The 23,034-nt window shown below is 42.4% G+C and overlaps 1 protein-coding gene across 9 annotated transcripts in view; it reads right to left on the bottom strand.

Annotated features, from left to right (window-relative positions):
* Window positions 1-4,434: 4,434 nt before the first annotated feature.
* DCDC1 (doublecortin domain containing 1) overlaps window positions 4,435-23,034 on the bottom strand; it is a 553,166-nt gene continuing 534,566 nt past the window's right edge. For 4 of the 9 annotated variants that reach the window (XM_089309905.1, XM_089309913.1, XM_089309926.1 and 1 more), the window contains 2 exons: window positions 22,474-22,640; window positions 4,435-8,840 (listed from right to left, as the gene is read on the bottom strand). In XM_089309905.1, coding sequence (XP_089166031.1) covers window positions 22,513-22,640 — 128 coding nt within the window. In that variant the 3' untranslated portion in view covers window positions 4,435-8,840; window positions 22,474-22,512. Of the gene's footprint in view, window positions 8,841-22,472; window positions 22,641-23,034 lie in introns of those variants that run through there. The other 5 variants (XM_089309931.1, XM_089309895.1, XM_089309886.1 and 2 more) reach the window with 3 other exon arrangements.

Genomic DNA, 23,034 nt, shown 5'->3' with positions numbered 1-23,034 from the left:
TGAGTCTTTCCTTCCTGTTAAAGACCTGCTGGACTAAGTGCTCTCCAATTTCCCAGCAAGTTCATTACTTACCTGAATATACCTACCTCATCTGTCATCGAACCTCAAATGGCCTGAGGGGTTTTTCATTTCCACTCCATTTTCCAAAATCTTTCTAGCATTTACCTCCCACATCTGGAATCAATCCTGACCAGGCACAAAATGCTGAATGGTCAGACTCCTCCTGGGGTAGCCTTTCTTCCTCCCAAGGAGAGTCAAGGGCGTGCCAGTATCTTCGGTAGAGGCGGCTTCTGCATTCTAATCTGCTCAGACATCCCCTTCATTTTGTTTAAGCGAAATACTCAACATTTGCAGTCTTTATAACCTGAGAGACATGATTCTAAAATGAGTTAATCATGCTACAATTGTGAGAATCTTTTAAAAATACCTTGTTTTCTTTTACCCTGTTTGGTAGAAAATATTTTAGATATAGTCTTAGGAAACATTGCTAACTGTCAAGTCTTCCTAGCCTTGCCTGTAGTATCCTGGCGTCTGTCTGACACCCACTGCAGAGAATAAACACACAGAGCACCGGTTACAGTAACCTCAAACAACAAGTGTGCAGGGTGAACCTGTGATTCTATGCTGTGTAGGGGATTCCGTTTTGTTTTGTTTCATAGGTTGTATAAGGACCAACTTTGCAGGAATTTAGAATTGCTTTCAGAGGACAACTTTTCAGATTCTTGCCAAGTAAAATAATTAATTTTTTATTTTATTTTTTTTATTTTTTGGCAGGGAAGGACTGGCTAGAAGAAGGTGACCTCAAGAAACCAAACTGCACATGTCTCTTTTCCTGAGACATAGTCATGAAAGAAATCTGAAACAAGTAAACAAACTAACAAAAACACAGATGGCAATGAGCATGGCTTTCTGACAGCCCCCAGGAAAAATATATGGGAAAAAAGTCATTTTCTTAATTAGGTAAACTGCATAATTATAATAGCACAGTAATCCTTAATTTTAAATCATTGAAAGATTTTTAAGTTTCAGAAGAAACAACAATAAGAAAAACCCAAGACACCAATGTGGAGCCCCCGGCACCTCCAGGGAGATTGTCTAGGCTGATGAGGTGAAATATTACTACAGATAATAGAATGTCACAAAATCCGAGAGAAGAAAAATAATGAGAGGTTATCAGGAATGCAGAAAGGTGATTTTCTTTGTAAGAGGCCATGATTTACAATAGTGAGTCTCGGCGTGGTGTTCCTCCCCTTTAAAGTGGATAACTGAATTATCAAAAGTTTTTTTACAACACAAATTTGTGTAAAGGCCACTGTGCTCACCAGCATGTGCCCTGGGCACTGTGGGCAGGCCACCGAACTGCCGGGCCCTGCTCTGGCCTTTTCTTATGCAACTGGGCACTGCCCTGGTGAAACACCGAGAAGCAAAGCCAACCTCCAGATTCGGGGCAGATAAAAACAACGTGAACAGTAAGCTCTTTGAAAAGAAACCACCTCCCTGTGGTAGGAAATAAGGGGAAGGGGCCCCTGTGGGGAGCCCAGCAAGCGGAGACGATGGGCCCCAGGGAGTGTGATACTGCACAGGAATATAATGGGGTTGACTGCATACTTGTCTAATTACTGGAGCTATTAAAATCTCTATCATTTAGATTCAGGCAAAAAAATAAAACGAGGCTTGTGTAAATGCACACACAGGATCCTGATCAGATTTTCTGAATCCATTCCTCTGGATTCTACCAGGATGCCACCCTGCTGAGGATGTGTGTCTGCTGAACCGGGCGACCTGCTCTCTCAGCCCTGCCCTCACCCCCTAACTGGTGTACTCGGTTACTGCAATAAGCCGGGAGGTGAGATAAGGCGATGGTTGATGGGATCATCTGTGTTGAAGCCAAATTATAATGCCTCGGTCAGTGAATTTAATCTAAACCAAATGTTTTGGGATTTCTGAAAGCTCTAGGAATAGAGAAAATATAAGTTATATATTTGCTCAAGTTCAAACAGAGAGCAGAGAGATTCCAAAAGTTCAGAGAATGGCAGCAAAGAGACAGAGAGAGAGAGAGAGAGAGAGAGAGAGGAGAGAAAACCAACAATTTGTTATTTCTCCTGAATTCAACTGAAGAAATGAGTTTGGATTCAAATGATGTTTTGTATTCGCCTCTTCCTCTTTTTTTCCTCTCTTTTATGTTCTTTCTTTTCTTTTGATACAAAGTAGGGTTACCTTCTTAATGCCAAATTTAACACAGTACAGAAAGTTCCTGGTAGGTGCTCACTAAATAAATACTGAAGGAATAAGCAAATGAACATGGGTTATTGAAGATTCCTGTTAGGCTTTTCTCAGATTGGCAAAATGGAGCTAATAAAAGTTGGGAAGATTAAACAGGTTGATGCATTTAAAGAACTAGCACAGTGCCTGGCACATAGACTGTGGTTTCCTAACCTCTTTTTAAAAAGATTTATTTATGCGACAGGCAGGCAGAGGGAGACACCTTCCATCTGCTGGTTCACTCCACAAATGTCCTCAATGACTGGCACTGGACTAGGCTGAAGCCAGGAAAACACAGAATTCTATCTGAATCTCCCACATGGGTGGCAGGGGTCCAAGCACTTGGGCCATCATCTACTGCTTTCCCAGGCCCCTTGGCAGAGAACTGGATTAAAAGTGAGGCAGCCAGGGCTTGAACCAGCACTTTGATAAGGAATGCTAGCATTGCAGGCGGTGGCTTAACTCACTGTGCCACAATGCTGGCCTCTCCCTAACCTTTATTGGCCTTAGCACTTTAGCACCTACTGGACAATTCCCTTCTTGATGACCCTGGTGGCATCAGTAGGGGTGCCGGCAATGGTGCTAATAATGATCTCTTAAACGTGTAAGAGAGACAAATATAAACTCAGTAACACTTCTGGAGACATCCCAATATTTCTTGCATATCTACAAGTTGAGACATGCATCAGACAATATTTGTCACTAGCTGAGATACAGGTTAGGTAAATTTGCCAAGGTCACACAGTTTGATGAGCACAGCAGAGCTAATTGCTTATTTGTTAATGCCAAGTCTACGTACTGCTCTCTTTCCCAAACTTTACTGTAAAATAGTGCTTCCAAAGTACCAAGGCCACTTATCATCCCCTGAAAGGACTTTTTTTTTTTTTATATCACCAGTCACCTGCTTATTCACTCAGTAAATATTTCTGATAAATATGTGCATTTGAACTTCAAGTTGGCCCGTTGTTTTCTATCCCTTTACCCGGTGATCCTTCTTCACAGCATCTATCACTAGTCATTGTCTTTCCTACTTACTCAGTTCCCTCTTCACTGACTCTGCCTCCACCAGGACAGTAAGGTCCAAGAGAACTAAGTCCTTGTCTCATTCATCACTATAACCCCAGCACCCAGGATAGTGCTGGCATAGCACAGGAACTGCATAAATAAGTATTGCCTAAATAAATGATGCCAGTTTCCCTTGGGATCAGGGTATTTCTTGCTTTTCAAATTCTTGATGTAACAACTGGGGATATGTTTCCCTGTTGCTTTATTCCAGGTTGTTGTCCCCATGTGAGATAAGAATTCGAAGCAGGGACATAAGTACAAAAATGGGAACAGGATTTATTTGAAGTGGGAGTGAGTACACATTCAGATGTGAGTGCAGGCAACCTCATGAGGAGAGTACCAGAGACAAACACAGAGAGAGAGAGAGAGAGACTGTAAAGAGCCTGTCCATGAAGAGAGATGCTGGGCTGCGCTGCACTTCTGAGGAGAGAGCCCCCCAGTCCAGTGGGGCCCTTTACCAGACAGAGGGTGGTAACTGAACACCCTAACTGAACATGAAGAACGGGTGGAATTTGGGCAGGGTTCAGTGGGTCTGATGTCTTCCGGGGAAGTTTGCTTGGTGTCTCTATTTAGAACTCAGCTCACAAGTGTTCATGGCGTCCTCTTCTCGGTGCTGGAGGAGATTCAGGCGCATCCTGGGAAAGTGAGTGTGCTGGATTGGCATGCGAGGGGGTAGAGTTAGGGTGCAGGCCTAGAGACAGAAACTTGGGAAAATCTTCGGGCTGTTTTGTTCTTTATCTGCCTACCTGCATGGTCCCACATGGAAAGCACAATCTTACAAACATATGTCATCAACATGTTTTTTCTTTTTTTGCTAACTTTCAAACACAACATCTACCTTTCCCTTGCCTGAGGATAAGAAAGCCCCTAATCTCCAGTTTAACTGAGCCACCTTCCATCAGCGACGTGATGAGAAGTCAGCTTGCACACGATGATGCATTAGGGTCTGAGATGTGATGGTTTCTCACCTGGTGGCTGAACATGTCCCTCCTTCCCTTCAGCGTTAACATTCTTATAAAACATTTTACTCTGAATTAATGATCTGCAGTCTCCTTTTTTTTTCTTTCTTTCTTTCTTTTTTTTTTTTTTTTTTTTTTGATAGGCAGAGTTAGACAGTGAGAGAGAGAGAGAGACAGAGAGAAAGGTCTTCCTTCCATTGGTTCACCCCCCAAATGGTGTAGTCTCCTTTTCATGCTAGAATAATACAAAACGTCACTTACTTCTTTATACCTGCCTGAGATCTGTAAGTTATATGCCACGCCAAATCACGCCCCTTTAGTGGAAGGATTATTTTGAGCTGATTACTCTGAGAATCTGCACACACAGGAGAAGCTCTGAAAACAGAGGAACATTTTGTGAGGGAAATGTGCATCTAGAAAGGAATGTCTCACTGGGTCTGGAAGATGGGACTGTAAATCACCAGGTTCTCATCAATGCAAAAGGCAAGATTTAAATCTGCAGAAAACGTTTTGCCCCCCACCCCCTTTTTCCCCATGCGTTTCCTGGTCACCTCCCCTTAGCTGGTCTCTCCTGAACACTTCCTTCTTTATTTCATTTGAAGGCAGAATTTAAGTCTGAAGGCTGGAATCTAGGCCATCTCTTTGAGGGGTATTCATTCCCTAGATGTCTCCCATGTACACAGGAGTATACACGCTAATAAGCTTCTGTTTCTTTTTCTCTTGTTAATCTGTCTTTTGTTACAGGGTCTCATCCTGGCTAGGAATCAGAAAGTAGAGAGAAAATTATTTTTCCTCTTCTACTAAAAACTACTCCTTTCCTTCAGAAGGAAGAAAAAACAGTGAGTTATTTTGGGTGTATGTGCTTTATCTCATCTGATACTAAAAGCAACTTTTTCCCTAAACATTTATTTATTTATTTGAAAGAAAGAGAGAGAGAGAGAGAAAGGCAGAGACAGAGACAGAGAGATCTTCTATCCACTGGTTCACTTCCCAAATGGCTGCAACAGCCTGAGCTCGGCTGATCTGAAGCAAGGAGCCAGGAGCTTCTTCTAGGTCTCTCACGGGGTTGCAGGGGCCTAAGCACTTGAGCCATCTTCTGCTGCTTTCCCAGGTACATTAGCAGGGAGATGGATTGTAAGCGGAGCAGCCTGGTCTTGAGGACTGGCACCCATGTGGGATGCTGGAGCAGCAGCTGGAGGCTTTACCCTCTACTTCACAGTGCCGGCCCTTACAACCAATGTTTTTGTGGTTAAAGGAAAATATTACTATTCTCATGTCATGTATGAAAAAGCAGCTGTGTCCCATGAGTAGTAAGAAGCACAAGCAGTGTTGACACTCGGCTGTTCATCTGCTGTCTAATGAAGATTTAGGGAGCAACTATTATGTTCAAGGCCCAGTGCTGGGTTATGGGAACAAAGCTGTTAATGGAGCAGCCCTGCAGGGCATCTTCTGGCTGCTACCCCAGTGGCCTTCAAGGATCTGAGAACTCTAGCCAAGGACAGTGACATTAATTCATAATCAAATACATTTTTGCATATAAAAATGCAAGTTTTAAGGAAGGTTCTAAATGATAGCTTAAAAGGAGTTACAGGGCATTTTGTACATGATTTCTGAGATTGTAGTAAACTTTGGCCAAATTCACTGAAGTACTGTTATAGTATGTCTTGGAATAAAATAATCTGAACGTCATCCGAACATGTGGCACCCCCATCTTAGATAAAAGGTATGGGTCCTAAACGTGCAGCAGTAGGGATAGCTGGGGGTTCTGACTCAAGAGGTTCCATTTTCCTATAGCTTCCTCGCAGTAGCTTCCATGTAGGACTAAAACATCCAAAGCCACTCTTCCGCTGTTTCAGTCCCCAGCTGCTAGTCTATGTTATTCACCTGAAAGACAAAAGGAAGGCAGTATGTATCCCCTCCGCCAGGAAGAGAAGCAAGTAAAATGGTTTTGTGATTATAAGAAATCTTGGACTAATTAGCTTTTTTCCTGCCAGGTAATAAGGATTTTCTCCAAGGAATGCTCCAAATTAACAACACTGTTTGAGGAAGTTTCTATTTCCCTCTCTCTTCCCACTTGATTCGAAGACACACAAATCAAACTCAAGGACACGAAGAAGTCTTTATGGTTTATTGTTCTTGAACATAACAAAATAACATCACTATGGTGAATGTCAGAATTGGCTTCATCTAACATATATTTTAAAATCTTTGCTTTGAGATGTGTGGGTTCTATGTCCCCCAATCCTCAAAGATCACAGAAACCTCTTATGTCAGAACTTCTCTATTTGGAAAGCTCACCGATGTTTTTGAAACTGAACCCCTACTCAAGTGTCCTTAAAGCAGAGGCAAGATGTCACTAGGATGCAGCCTCTCACCCTCAGCTCAGGCTCCCTTGTTCTTCCTTTAGGATAGCTAAAGGCATTCACTTCAACAGAGAGAGTAGTACATTGATAGACCCAGGAAAATTCTCCAGTAATGAACATCAAAATGATCTGTTTTAGCACTCTGGCCTCAGAATCAGCCCTTAAGGCATGCGGATCCAGCTGAAAAGCCCATGAGAGTATTTCAGGCATGGAAAGCCAAGACACTCTGGAAAAAAAAAAAAAAAAAAAAAAACACCAAACCAAACCTAAATGAAAGATCTCCGCGAGTGAGATCCCAGTGGAAAGAATGGGTCATCAAAGAAGGAGGTACCTTTCTCTGAAGGGAGGAGAGAACTTCCACTTTGACCATGGCCTTGTCTAAATATGATCAGAGTCGGTGAACTCAGGGGGCTTCCATAGCCTTGGCAGCTCATGACAAGAGCCTAGGGTGATTACTGATGCCATAAACAAGAGTGTCAATTTGTAAAGTCAACAACAGGAGTCACTGTGCACTTATTCCTCATGTAGGATCTCTGTCCTTAGTGTGTTGTACATTGAGATTTAATGCTATAACTAGTACTCAAACAGTATTTTTCACTTTCTGTTTCTGTGCGGGAGCAAACTGTTGAAATCTTTACTTAATGTATGCTAAACTGATCTTCTGTATATAAAGAGAATCGAAAATGAATCTTGATGTGAATGGAAGGGGAGAGGGAGTGGGAAAGGGGAGGGTTGCGGGTGGGAGGGAAGTTATAGGGGGGAAGCCATTGTAAACCATAAGCTGTACTTTGGAAATTTATATTCATTAAATAAAAGTTAAAATTAAAAAAAATGATCTGTTTTATCTCACGGGGTCTTGCTTCAGAGGAATTCCTCTATCTCCTACAGTGTAGTCCCCAGACTTGCTGAAGCCCACTTGGCCACCATAAAAATATCCCAAAGGGCACAGTGTCGCTGACCAACCAAAGGAAGGTCATGAGTACCAGTGAGCAACCAGGAACTTGGATAGGAGCTGACCATGCATATTTCAGCCCCAGTTTTAATCTCTAAGACCCTTTACCTCTAACTCCTCAGGGATTGCCCAGCTCCTTGCTCTATGCTTTGCAAATAAATACCTACTTTCTTTCACTACCCTGATGTCGGTGAGTGGCTTTCTGTGTGTTGAGCAAGCAGGCCTAGGTTTGGGAGCTCTATAGGAACTCCTCCAACTAGTTGGAAGATTCTGTCTTCCAACATTTTAAAAATAGTTCTGTGAAATGGTATAAAAAGACATATCTTTCTGTAGGTGCATTTTGTGTGATTATGGGTTTTCAAAGGAATATATGGTCCAAAACAGCTTGAGAACTGCTTCATAATAGTCTGCTAAAATTTTAAATATTGTCACTTCATGTATAAGTAATTTCATACAATTTTGAGTGTTTCTTAAAACTTAGTATTTGCAACTAAGATACATAAATCATCAAAGCTATATTTTAAGACTATAAGATGCCTTGTTTATACCATGACATTTATTCCATTTGTACAATCTTGGGAAGTGTTTCCTGCCTTTGAAACACAGGAAGGACTGTGCAACTGTAACTCCACTTAATTTGATTCTGAGGACTGTACTACCTCAGTAGGTGATTGAAATGAAACTCTATGAAGCAGATCGATCCTCTGTTCTGGTTTGTGACCAGTGCTAGAGCAGTGACAACTAAATCTCATCTTCCCATCATGTTGCGATAAAGTGGAGTTGATGAGTTTTATCAAGGAACACTGGGTGAGCCATGTCCCAGGATCCCTGCCCTCTAGGAACTTACCATCTATTTGGTAAGAGAAAACATGTGTTCTGTAGATATGTCAGTCTTTTCTCCTACAGACAACTCTATAGACCAGAAAACTAGAGAACGAATTCTGGATTCCACGAGGATACAAAATCTTTATGGCTAACACTGCCTTCGACTATGCCATGTCCTACAATGACTGCATAGATACATTGTGGCTGATTTCTCAGTGAAGGTAAGTTTTCAAAATATGTCCATAAAAAATCTAGTTGTTTTAAAGGGTAAGTGTTAGAACTACATTTCAAAAATACTGTGCATATTTCTTTTTTAGAAGTCGATTTGATGAAGTTCAGAGACTCTTCAATTTAAGAAACTGGTCTTTCTGTCACCATCTTCTGTTTACATGTAGGTAGAGGATGTTTTCTTTCCTGTAAGGTAGAAAATAAATAAATAAATAAATAAATATTCATACACACATACATAGTTATTTATATACAAACACGTATATATAAAATTTAGTAAAAGTTGCTATTTTAAAAAAAATCAGAATAAGTGCATTAAACCCTGATAAAGTTTGTAAAAATTTATATAGGCATCCTTTTCAAGGCCTGATGTGAGTTATGAAATCTAATTTTGTTTTCATAGCTCTGTGATAAAATTTTATCAATGTTATAAAAGGGGTCTTTACTAAGACTGACCGGAAATCTGAACTATCTGGCCAGGCAATAAAAACACATTCCTTAGCTGCAAAGTGTCAGACAAGCAAGGTTTAACTGAAATTGATCGATAAGTCTTCCTTTTACAGTTGAGTGCATTCACTTTACCTCATAGGATAATAGTTTTTTTTTAATGGTTTTTCCATTAATATCAGACTTCAGTGTTAGTAAGGAATAAGAAAGACATAAAAGAGAGAGAGAGATGCCATCAGGAAAGAATACTGCAGTCCTTAATGGTGGGGCACTTGTGCTCAGACAAAGTGCTTGTGTGGGTGAGGGATGGACTCTGTTACTCACTAGTATAGGCTGAACTGTGCCCCTCCAAAAGTCACATATTGAAACCCTAACCCTAGCACTTCAGAATGAAATCCTATTTGGAAAATAGGGTCACTGCAGATGCAGTTAGTTAGGATGAGGTCACACCACAATAGGATTAAGCCCCTAATATGACCAGTGTCTTGATAAATGGGAAAATTTGGACATAGGTGCACAGGAAGAATTACCATAAAGATGAAGGTAGAGTTCAGGGTGATATTTCCACAAGTCAACAAATGCCAAAGATAGCCAGCTATCTCCATCTGTTCCGGCTGCCACAATGAAATACCTCACATTGGATAGTTAAAAAAAAAAAAAAAAAAAAAGAATTCATTTCTTACAGTTCTGGAGCCCAGGAGGTCCACAATCAAGGTGCTGGTAGATTTGTTGTCTATTGAGGGCCCGTTCTCTGGTTCATAGATGGTACCTTCTTATTCTATATTCATGTAGTAGCAAGGGCAAGAACATTCTCGGGGAACTTTTTTACTAGGGCAGTAATTCTACCACCTCCCTAAGACCCCACCTCCTAATACTATCACACTGGTGGCTTAGTTTCAACACAGAAATTTGGGAGGGATGCAAACCTTCAGGTCATAGTGCCAACAAGTCCCCCAAAGCTAGAGAGAAGCATAGGACAGATCCTTCCTCACAGTCCTTAGAAGGAATCAAACCTGTGGACACCTTGAACTTGGTCCTATAGCTTCCAGTTTACTGTGAGACAGCCAGTCATTTATGGTACCTTGTTATGGCACCTGCTAAGGTCTGAATGTGTTCCCCCCAAATTCACAGGTTAGAAACTCAATCTCCAAAACAAGAGTGTTGGGAGATGGACTCTTTTGGGAATTGTTTAGGTCATGAGAGTTCTGCCCCCATAAATGATTAATGCAGCTACAGAAAGGGCTTGTGGGAGTGGGTTTGCTTTCTCTTGCCCTTCCACCTTCTATCATGTGAGAATGCAGCAAGAAAGCCTCACTAGATCCCTGTGCCTTGATCTTTGTCTTGAATTTCCCAGCCTCTACAACTGTGAGAAATAAATTTCTTTTCTTTAAAATTATCTAACCACAGGCATTCAGTTATACCAACAACATCAGAAAAGGACTACAACAGCAGCCCTAGCAAACTAACACACAGATAAATACCATTCTAGGTAGGAAAATGAGACCCCTGCTGGCTTGCAACGTCCTGATGAGAGGGTGAGGACTTCTCCCGCGCGCAGGACAGCATTCTTCCCACCTTGGATTGGGCATCCACATGTAGCTTAATTGCTTAACTAGGCATCAGTGAAATCCACCAAGTAGGCATTGACTAAACCATAGGATGATTCCTTGAAAGCATCCAGTGCACTCAATTTTAGAATTACTAACAATCATATTTGTTATAATAATCATACAGCATTGAAAACGTACATACGGTTTCTGGACTATTCTCATAGAAAATGAATAGGGGTCGGCGTTGTAGCATAGTGGGTTAAGCTGCTGCCTGTGACGCTGGCATCCTATATTGGCTCCAGTTGATGTACCGGCCACTTCACTTCTGAATCAGCTCCCTGCTGAGGTCTGGGAAAGCAGCCGAAGATGGCCCAAGTGCTTGGGCCCCTGACACCCACATGGGAGACCTGAAGGAATCTCCTGGCTCCTAACTTTGGCCTGGCCCAGCGCTGGCTCTTGTGGTCATCTGGGGAGTGAGCCAGTAGATGGAAGATCTCTCACTCTCTGTCTCTCTCTTTCTCTCTGTAACTCTTTCAAATAAATAAATAATTTAAAAAAAAAAAAAAAGAGAGAAAAGAAAAAAATACAAGCTCTCATGTTAAATAGATCTGGTTACAAGTTCCAAATGTGCCACTCACTGGACTGGTGACTTTCAGAAACTCAGTTTCTCTAAAAAATGGAGGAATAGTATTTAAAAAAAAACTATGTAAAATGACTGTATTGAATGAGATAGCCTACAATATGTAAAGATTCAGTGTGTTGCCCGGTGCAGTAGACATTCTGAAAGTGCTAGTGTTCTCCTTCCATGTTGATGATCTCATTTGCTTCTTATACCAAGGGACTTGCCTGAGAGGGCAGGAAGCAAGACTCCAGGCATGTCTTTGACTCCAAGTGTAGTGTTTTTCCCTGGAAGAAACCATCTCTAGTTTTTAGATACCACAAAGCCATGCCATGACCTCTCTTTGTTGCTCTGATGAGATTCAGATTGGGCTTCTGAGGGTAAAGGTAACCCTGGAGGCAGATCCTTATGATATCTGTAGAAAGCCCTACTAATAAGTATGATTGACAACACTTAATGTTAATTCAAAATAGCTAGTACAGAAGATTTTGAATATCCCCAATGCAAAGGAATGATAAATGTCTGTGGTGACTACTTTGATCTAATGATTTCATACTGTATACATGCATTGAAATAAGTCATACTTCATAAATATACACAATCATTATGTCAATTAAAATTTTTAAATATATATTTTTAAAGATTTGTTTACTTGAAAAGCAAAGTAACACAGAGAGAGGAGAGACAGAGATCTTCTGTCTATTGGCTCACTCCTCAAGTGGCTGCAACCAGCTCTAGGTTGGGCTGAAACCTGGATCCAGGAACTCCATCCTGGTTTCTCACATCAGGGCAGGGGTCCAAACACTTGAGCTATCTTCCATCGCTTTCCAGGTGCATTAGCAGGAAGGTGGATCAGAAGCAGGACAGCCAGAACTCAAACAGGAACTCCAGTAATGGATGATGGTGTCATAAGTGGCAGCTTAACCCACTGCACTACAATGATGGCCCTTAAAAATATTTTTAAATGTAAAGTATAAAAAAAGAAAGGCCCTATTAAGAAGGACCTTCAGAAATCAGCAAGAATTCTGATTGCCACAACATTTACATATGCCCAGTTATATTTCACCACAGAATCAGAATTAGACTTCTAAAACTGAACATAACTTTAGAGATCAAAAATTTCTGCATTTTTCTAAAAGGAAGTAGCAGTTCAAACATTCCCTCAGCCAGTCAGTGTCGGGTTGGATGGTCTCATGGCCCCAAGCCCAGTGTTCTGTCCATTCTTTGAAGTGTCTCTAGTGCCAACAATGTCAGTGCAGGAATGAAACAACCAGGAAAGATGCATAGATACATAAAGTATTCTCAGAGTCAGGTTTTGCCATTAAACAGAAATGTGTCTTTAGTGGAATTAACATCATTCCTAGCTCGATGATTCTTAGATCTAGAGTCTTAGCCCAAGACAAAGTGAAGGTAGATTTCAAGATGGCACTGTGAGTGCAATTTAGTGGAGGGGTGGGCGTGCAACAATGCTCTCGAGGGTCTGAAGTTTGCTCATCTGGGCCGCCTGTACCCAGCAGCTCCTGAAGGAGCTCATGGCCATTTCAGATTAGACGCAGGGTGTGAGGAGCAGTGATGCCTGCTTGGAAATCTCCTAAATTGGCTGACTCCCATTTACATGCTGTTTCTGCCAGCAGAGATCAGTCTGGGTCACCTCTGTGTCACGGAGTAAATATGCTGAAAATTATTACTATTTCAGACAAATGTTCAACTGTTCTGAGATTATCTATGACACCATAGGCCAGAGTCACAGTAATCTAACCTGGGAGTGAGTTGACTTTACTTTGTGATTTATGGAATGAGAATTCTGGGCACTCTGTGGGACTAATTTAATACGAAACATTCAGATGTCTGTCCTATAATGCCATTCATCTTTCCTTAGCCTGCCTGCACCAAGGGGCATGTGGTTCAGAGAGCAGTCTCTCCCTTCTCAGCCACAAATCATCATGCTTGTGAAGTGGGGTTGACATGTCTGTCTTCCCTTCCAAACCTGGCTGCCTGCAGCAGAGGGTCTGTCTGTCTGTGATAGCAGAAGAGCGTTTTCCACTCTCCCAGGCCTTCGGAGTGTTCTGAGAGTTTCAGTTGGTGAAGAAGGACTTATAAGCAACATTGCTTTGTTCTGCCTCCTGATAAAGGGAATTTAATCAGTGTGTACTGTCATATCATCAAGCACATGTTTATTTTATAGGAAGGCTATGTGCTACTCTGTGGATTGATATGATAATGCATGTGAGAAGAAAATCCCAACTCTGATCTGATGTATTGCCCATATTAAACAGCAAGCACTCCAGGTGTGTGGGAAAACAAAATAAAGTCCATTTTTTTCATCAACAAGTTACCTTAAATCTCACATTCATTCAACAAACATTTGTATATGTCTGCTATGCAGTAAGGAATATTCAGGCACTGGAAATGCAGGTCCAAACAAGCTGGGCATTATTCTCCAGGAGTTTTCTGATGTAACAGACCACTGCAGCCCAGGCAACAGACCTCAGATTTCTTTCTTCTTCTTTTTTTAAGATTTGTTTATTTATTTGAAAATCAGAGTTACAGAGAGAGACAGAGAGACAGAGAGAGAGAATCTTCTATCCTCTGGTTCACTCCCCAAATGGCTGCAAAGGTCAGGGCTGGGCTGTGCCACACCCAAGAGCCAGGAGCTTCTTCCAGATCTAACACATGGATGCAGGGACTCAAGCACTTGAGCCATCTTCCTCTGCTTTCCCGGGCACATTAGCAGGGAGCTAGATAAGAAGTGGGGCAGCCAGGTCTTAAACCGGCACCTGTATGGGATGCCCCCTTTGCAGGATGCAGCTTTACCTGCTACACAACAATGCCAGCCCCAGAACTCACATTTCAATACCCGGCAAATTGTTAGGCTGGCCTTCCAGAGCAGGGACAGTGGGAGAGATAGTATAGAAGTCAAAATCCACAATGGGATTTTCCTATCAAAGTGACTAAATCAATGAGGAGACAAGGAAAGATCTGATAAAGAGGGTCTGGCAAACTGATTTGGTAAAATTTCCTGGATGTCAGGTAGTATCTTGAGTTCTTTCAGGTTGTCTCTGCAAGATCTATTTGCTCGGACTTGCTTGTATTTACAAGTGCGACTTGTACCCATCTTGATATTGTAATCAAAGTCACAGATCCCAACCCTCACATTTGTGACGGCTACTTAGCAAAGACCAGCAAGGTCAATCCAGCAAAGCCAGCTGTGAGGGTGCATCCAATGGCAAGCCTTTCACTGACACAATAAGAACAAGGACAGCCTAGCTGATTCCATTGCTAAATTCATCCCTCAGTGCTTAAGGGAGAAGTGAATCCTAACAATGGCAGAACTATGTCTATACTGAAACTTCCATGGAGTCTGAGTGTCAGCTATGTCCACAGCTTCCTAAGGAAAGATCAACCCACACGGTTGCTTACATGGGGAGGCTGTGCTTTGTATCACAGATCCCTGGCATCCTAGCATAAAGGGATGAATAAAAGGCAGCTATCAGTTATCCTCCAGCCATTCAGTCTTCCATTAGGAGACACAAAGAGAGCAATTCAGGTGGTAGAGTGGCCCTGCAGTCTGAAAAAAATATAAAAAGAAGACAAGAAACAGAGGCCAGGAAGCAGCAGAACTCATGAGCAGGCAAGTGCCATATCTTAGTGGACAATAGAAGGGCACAGATCAACAGGGAAGAGCAGGAATGGCAGACTCCCGGGTGTCCCCTGGGACACGGACAGACTTGAACAGACTGCTGCGACGCCTGTGTCCTGGGCTTTCCTGTGCTTCCTCACTTCCTTGTAAACCCTCCCAACAAACACCCAGCCCCAGTGTCTTTCTGTAACTGGCAACTTGAACAAGCTTAATTTGAGATGCAATATCTAGTGCAAGTTCAGGGGCTTCCCACTGCACTCATAAAAAGAAAATCCCTAACTTCTCAGCACAACTTGCAAGACCCCCCACAATCGGGCCTGTGCCCACTCTCCTACCTCACACCCGTTTCTCCAGCACTCCAGGCCTAGCCCAGCAGCCTTGCCTGTTGCATTCACCTTTGTACGCCCAGCACTTAGAGCAGTGCTTAGTACTCCTCCCCCACCCTCAACCTCCCACCCCCAGTTTGAAAGTGACTTAGTTGTTTGAAGGAAGGAAACAATATCTAGCATTTGAAATACAGCCAGTCTGAACTGAGGAGTGCTATAGGTGTAAAATACACACAGGACAGGGAAACCCAAGAAGGACAACAAAGCAGTCATGTCTGAAAAGTTCATATTGAATGTCTGTTAAAAAGATAATACTTTGAGTATATTGGGTTCAATAAAATATAATATTAAAAATACAGCCCATATTTCTTTTTACTTTTTCTAAAAATATGGCTACTAAAAACAGTCAAATTATTCAAATATCTCCTACTACATTTCTGTATACAGTACTATGTTAGAGCTCTCCTCGGTACCTTGAGCATGCCACACTCTTTCCTGATTGCCACCTCTGCTGGTACTCTATTCCATGATACAACACTCGCCCTGTTTCTACCTTTAAGAACGGCTAATTCATTCCTGACTTTTAGCTTAAATGTTACCTCTTTACAGAAGGCTTAAAGTGTGTCATGCATTAAACGATTTGGGCTAAGCAGAGAGCTAGTTAGTCAGCAAAGGAGCTATGAGGCTGCCAGCAGTCTCCTTGCAACAGCCACGCACACTAAAACCCTGCCCACTTCCCTGTCAATCCAACACAGCTGCAGGAGTGGCACACCCACCTCCCCCGATACACCTGCGTCTCACTTGCCCATCAAACACAAGATGCCATGATAACCATGTGTGTGCCAAGCTCTACATGGAGATGCCATGATACCACCTGCAGTGAAGCCTCTCCCAAACTCCACTCCATCCGTAAAGCTCGTTAGAGCATCACCCTGTACCCAAAAAATGGGCGGTTTGAACTTTGGCAAAGGCAGCAGCAGTGGTGGCAGCTGTGATAACTGTACCTCTTGGAGCAAGGCGGCCTGCATTCACTTCTGAATGTGTGTCTCCTTCATCTCTTTAAATAATAAATCCTATATACCTTAATGTTTCTGCTGGAATCTTCTCTCATGGCAAGACAAGAACTTGGAGGAAACCCAGCCAGGAACCACATTTCCTGCAACATTAACTATGTTACTCCCTCAATCCCCCTCCAATTTTCCTCTTACTCAGCTGTATTTCCTTCATAGGACTTAACCTAATTTTAATTATTTTATTTATTACACATAATTATTGTATGTACTTGCTTAACTTCTGAGTGACCCCCACACACTGTGAGTTCCATGGGGAGAAGGGTCACATCTGTAACATCTTTGCATGCCCAGCACTTACACCAATGACAGAGAGAGAGAGAGAGGGAGAGAGAGAAAAGCACACCAGGCTATATACTTGAATTAGGCCTTCAAAAACTAATTTTGTTTTTATTTTCAGTCTTCTAAGGAAGGTGCCTATCTCTCAACCTATATGGATTTCTTTTATGAGGCAACAAAACTACCTTGAAAATTAGTTTTTCTAACAGCATTTGTTATTGAATTGAAATAATATCCTGTGGATTTTCACTGTGAGATGAGCCTGCCAGGGATGCAGGTGGCTCAGGTCTCCATATTAACTAGACTTAAGGAAAACAGAACAGAGAAGGTTTAGTCCTTTCCTCTCTAAACAGCTCCTCCACTGGAGAAAAGGTAGCCACAGAAAATAAAAATCCTGTCTCTGTTTAAAAGCTCTCCTTCTTTGTACATTTAAACATGTACAAGAAAACTTCAGGAACTGCTTATTTTCCCCACCCTCAAAATTACCCGGCTCCTTGATATGTGTACCATAGTACTGACAATACTCCTGTTACCTTTAGAATAGCAAGATTTCATCAGCACCAAAGGCAGCTTATTTAACGTGAGAGACTTCAGCACCTTACAGTCACGTGCAAGGTCAGCCTTCCAGTGTCTGAGTCCAGGTTACCCTCTCTGGTTGCTTAGGCCTGACTCAAGACCATTTCTAACACCCCTAAAGGAACGAGTGATGAGCAAGCAAGAGGATACTTAGACTCAAACCCTCACCCACCCAGTAATTGCTTCTTTGAATAGAAGGGTAAAGGATCCACAGGGCTCTAGAAACTGGTCCTTACCACTTGGGCCATGCCTTGCAGATAGGAAATAGTATTTTCCTTGATGGGCCCCAAATTCCTGGTAAAGTCTCTGACTCTGTGGTCAGCTCCCACATTGCTTCCTAAGTGTGTGTTGTAATGTGGATTCCCTACCTCACCTCAGGCATACAGATTGTAACAATCACTGGGATCAAGCCTGGGAATCCGTTTTGTTTTGGGCTCCCCTGGTGTTTCTTGTGCATCCAAAATTTGAGAACCAGAAAAGCATCACTTACCCATCCACAAATTGTTCCAGGAAAAGTTTTGTTTGGTTGGTTTCCAGTGAAAGTAGGATTTAAAGGCTCTTACAGGAGAAAAGGCCAAGAGGCAAGGGAGAAAGAGGGAAGGAGGGAAGAGGGGAAAAACATGAATTAAGAGAGACAGCATCTAGTCTTATAACTTTGGGGTCACTAACCTAAAAGTCTTGAGAGGTTCCCACCTCTCCTCCACCTCTCCCCAGCACAGTCTGAAGGTTATTTCAAGACAGCATGCTCAGGGCTAGTGCTGTGGCGCAGCAGGTAAAGTGGCTGCCTGCAGTGCTGGCATCCCATAGGGGCACCGGTTCAAGTCCCAACTGCTCCACTTCTGATTCAGCTCTCTGCTATGGCCTTGGAAAGCAGTAGAAGATGGCCCAAGTACTTGGGCCCCTGTACTTGCGTGGGAGACCTGGACTAAGCTCCAGGCTCCTGGCTTCAGATCAACTCAGCTCTGGCTGTTGCAGCCATTTGGGGAGTGAACCAGTGGATGGAAGACCTCACCTCTGCCTCTCTGTAACTGTCGCTCCCCCTCTTCGTGGAGGAACGACACAAGACCCTGCGCTGTTCTCTCGTCTGCTCGGCCCTCCCCGGGTTTGCTGCTGGTTCTTCCCGGGTTGGCTACTATCCCTTCCACCTCCGTGGAAGGGCAGTTCCCCCTGGCCACATTCCCCACTTCCGCAGGGGAGCGGCACACCGCCAGCCGGCTCGTCTCGGGGGCTGCACAGGTGTTCCCTCAGATGTTCCCCTTAGATGTTCCCCCGTGCATGCCGTCTCTCTCCTCCTTTATAGTCCTCCTCCACCAATCCCAACTTGGCTGCCCACACGCCGAGTACGCTGCTCTCCTCCAATCAGGAGCAAGTCCTACAGTTTATTGGTTGAACTGGAGGCAGCTGTGCAGAAGCTGTTTACTTCTCTCCCAGCGCCATATTGTGGGAGAGCAGACGCATAGAATAAGTCTTAATTCCAGTAACTCAGTCTAGTCCAGATTGCTCCCCACAGTAACTCTGCCTTTCAAATAAATAAATAAATCTTTAAAAAAAGGCAGCATGTTTTGGTCAATTTTCTTTAAAACACAGGTGCTGGCATTTCCTGATACACTGGGGCCAAAACACTAATATCAACTCCCAAGTGTGCAACTTCTGCTTTAAAGTGTCAGGGTAGAACCTAGTGGGTTCTTCAGCTTGACCAACCCTTCTACCTGCTCCCAGCTGGCAGAGGAACATAACACACAACCAGTGGCAGCATACCCAGTTCAAAATGTCATTTCAGTTGCCCTATAAATATGATTTCCTGCCTCCTTTCTTCCTCCAACCCAGGGGTACCATAGCTCTTCCTCTCTCCCCACATGTTTTTATTTGCATTTATGGTGCACAGTGACAGCCTATTGATAGTAGTTTCACACTGTAGTGTCACAGAATTAGAAACTATTTTAGCTAGCAGCAGGCACCTACTGAATTCCCACCATTCCATGATGAATCCATTCACTTTCAGCAGCACTCACCTGAGTGGTCTTTGTTGATCTTGCTCTACAGTGGCTTATGACCCCACAGCCCCGAACAGTGCCATTTATGCAGAATTCTAATTTCCTGTGTTGAAAACAAAACTGCTGCTCTTTCTTTCTGCTTACCCAGCCCTAGCACAGAGGTGGAGGAAGTCAAGATGGCACTGGAATCATCTATTTAATGAAAACAACTGAAAGCCACCATTGAGCCCCAAATTCCATTTAACTGAGAACATTGGCATTTCACTTTGTGACACTCTAGAATAACAGACATTTGTGTGTTTTGATCATTTCCTTCCAAATGATGCCAAAAAACAAATGCTGTGTTGGTGAATCACGAATCTCTCAATGATGCTCAGCACACCTGGGCTGTGATTGAAGATTAGCTCACAAATGCTGCTGCAGATACTAGCCACAATTTGTAAGTGATTCGGCGGCAAAAGAGAATAAATGCATCCTTTCTGTTATTATTTTTTGTTATGTTTTCTTGATTCACAAAATGGTGCTTAGCTATTATGAACAATCAAGAAAAAAAAAAAAAAAAGAGGGGCCGATGCTATGGCATAGAGGGTAAAGCCACAGCGGGTAAAGCCACTGCCAGCGGTGCCAGCATCCCATATGGGCATCTTTTCAAGTCCCTGCTGTTCCACTTCCAATACAGCTCTCTGCTAATGCGCCTGGGAAAGCAGCAGAAGATGACCCAAGTCCTTAGGCCCCTGCACCCACGTGGAAAATGTAAAAGAATCTACTGGCTCCTGGCTTTGGATCTGCCCAGCTTTGGCCTTTACGGTCATTTGGAGAGTGAGCCAATGGAGGGAGGACTGCTCTTTCTCTCTGCTTCTGCCTCTCTGTACCTCTGCCTTTCAAATAAATAAATACATATTTAAAAAAAGAGAGAAAGAATTTAATGTTATTGGCTTGAAAAAGCTACCTTTGCCTTGTGATTCTTGACTGATGTATCCTGTTTCACAAAGCAGATAGCAGTACACAATAAAGTGTCCCTTGTGTTTACTGTCAGTTAATCAAAATTTTGTCAAACTTTCAGGCATATGGCTTTTTGTTAGCTTGCTTTCATGCAACGTTACCCCAAACTGGCCACAAAAGCTAGAGGTGGACAGAAAACTCCAGTTCTCACTGGTACACTGTTGATTAACATCTGGATCACCTTAAGGGTGTTTGTGAACCAGCAGGAAATAAGTTTCTGGAGAAAGCCACAGACTTGGGGATGCTTGTTGTAGTATTTAATAATAAATGGTTTTCAGTTAATAGAAAAATATTGAAATCTGACATATATATATATACACATCTATATGAATCTGATTCAAACTTGATAAACATATCTCCAGAGGAAATTACTGGGTTTATTAGAAGCCTAGGAGGGCTGAACAGAATTGGAACAGTCTTGTCCTATAGTCCTTGCTGAAGGTGGAGTAACTGCTCCCTAGTCCACATTTCAGCCATCCAAAGAGAAAAGTTAGTAGTGAGGAAAGAGCTGGGCTATTCTTAGCCTAAGTTACAAGTGGCTGTGAATTGCGGACACCCTGGGCAAGCTGTCGTCTACCAAGTAAGTGTTGCTTCCTTGCTGGTAACATGTGATGTGTTGATGACTGTTATATTACACCTAAAATCCCATTTATTAGTAATAGAAAAGTTCAGTGAAGATTTTGCCTTATGTCTCCTGGTGCTTGATATAGCATTGTGTGATAATACCAATTTTCGCTTCAGGCATATTCACATGCAACAGCGAAGACTTACAAGAATTTGCACATTTGATCTAGGGTGAAATGACGCCACTTTCATAGCAAATCAACTTTTCCCTGGCAGCAAAATGATGGGTACTTTTGTACCTAAAGAATTGCTTTTGTTTTCACAGAATTTTGAATTTAAGAAGTTATCTTGATGGGGATTGTGATCAAGACATTCTAAGGAGAGGCCCCGCTGGCTGAAGAGTCCTGGTAGCTCACTTTCCAGCTGGGGGCAAAGTCCTTAACCCTTCTTGCTTTGATTTTCTTGTTGCAAAAAGCATATCAAAATACGAGTCACACGCAGTCTTTGTCTCCCATGTGGCACAAAGCTGCTTTTGAATATCTTCACATCTCCAGCATCACGCAACACAGAGGGGATGTCTGTAAAAGGGCAAGTTGTTGTTGATGTAACATGTGAAATTTCACCTCAATGTGCTTTGCATCTACTGGCGTTGGAGATGGCAGGAACTTATTCATGTAGCCTCACTGATTTGCAGACTGGGAGTAAATGCTAGGCCTTTTGCAGTGATTAGCAAGAGCCCCCTTCAGTACAAATGATATATTGCCTTCCTACATCATATTAAAGTGCAGGATTGAGGAGTGAGCCCAGCTGAGCCATTCTGTATACACCTAGCCAGGTTGCAATTTATATTCAGAGGCAGCTATGAGTGGCTTTCAGAGGAAGAGAGGGAGGAAGAACATTACTTTGGAAAATTTCCACCAGGAACAGAAATCTAACTGATTTTTCACTGCCATTAAAAAAAAGGTTTTCTTTCTTTTTCTCCAGAAAAAAAATTAATGAGTAGAAATGCTTCTTGTCCTATAGGATTGTTACCTAAGACAGTTAAGGATCTTCTTCAATCCCTTTTTGAAAAACAACCTTTACCTGATTTTTCTTTCAAATCAGGCACGTAGGCTTTCTCTCTCTAAGATTTTGTATTAACGACACCATCTATGTCACATATCAAGAATTATCCAGCTTCCCTCTCCCGAACAATGCCTAACTGTGTCCCACAAACTGTCCTCACTGTTACTAAAGCAAACCTGAAGAGAAAGTCGAGAAGGAAAGACTAATTCATGTGGTATTCTGTGGCTACCAGCCACTTCATTTTTATTCAGTAAATGAAGGATTTTAACATGGAAATTTGGAAAATATGGTGAGTAAGAGAGAAAATGTCAGATGGGGTCAAATTTAGTGTTAGGTGGCCAAAGAGTCTAATTTATGTATCAAATTATTTATCGTTTATATATATGTATGAATATATATACATATATATATATATAAAATACATAAACAAAGCATTTGACCTTGCTGAATTATAGTTCAGTAATTAGTAGTTGTTTTTTTCTCCTGGAAGAAAATAATACTAAAACAGTCATTTCACCCACATTTTTCACCTAGTTTTCTTGCCTTTCCAGGAGCAGATCCAGAGGAAGTATTCCACTTTACACAAAATGCGGAAGGTAATAACCTTAAAACAGACTGCATGAAATGACAGGGGGCTGAATAATCATCACACATAACAAACATGTGAACATGTACACATGGTGATACCAGAGGAATCCAGGGCACAGCGCGACGGTTCTGATGGAGTCAGCTGTAGAGCTGGGCCAGAGACAGGGGTGTGCAGGATGGTGATGCCACAACGTCTGTGGCGTGAGGGCCCTGCTGCCTTCGGATTCTGGCATAATTTGCTCTGATCTCTGTCAGTCGCTTTAACTCTGTTTAAAAAAATATTTTAAGAGAGAAGTCAGAGTATTTGTCAAAGAAAAAAAAATGAGTTCAGGATGATGAAAACCTTCAAGATCCTGCAGAAATCCTTGACTCCCACACGGGGCTCTCATTACACACTTCACTTCCTTACCGCATCAGACTGTATTAGCATTCTCCTGGTTTCTTAAAAATGGAGGTTGTTACGCAGGGCTTCCTCCTAGGCATTTTATGAAGGCTGAACTGGAAGCTAACTTGGATCTACTGGAAAGATGGAAGCCATAGCCATGATAATGGTGTTCAAATTTTATGGCAAGCAGCATAAAGCACTCGTTTAACTGTTGGGGCTTTGTGTGAAAGGAATCATTCAAATGGCATCTGCTTTGTTTTTGCTGAATCAAATTC

This window comes from Oryctolagus cuniculus, chromosome 1 (assembly GCF_051225735.1).
Source record: "Oryctolagus cuniculus isolate XC-2025 breed Fujian yellow rabbit chromosome 1, ASM5122573v1, whole genome shotgun sequence".
Taxonomy (NCBI): Eukaryota; Metazoa; Chordata; class Mammalia; order Lagomorpha; family Leporidae; genus Oryctolagus; species Oryctolagus cuniculus.
Note: the sequence above shows the minus strand (reverse complement) of the source record. Positions and strands in the feature narration are given on the sequence as shown.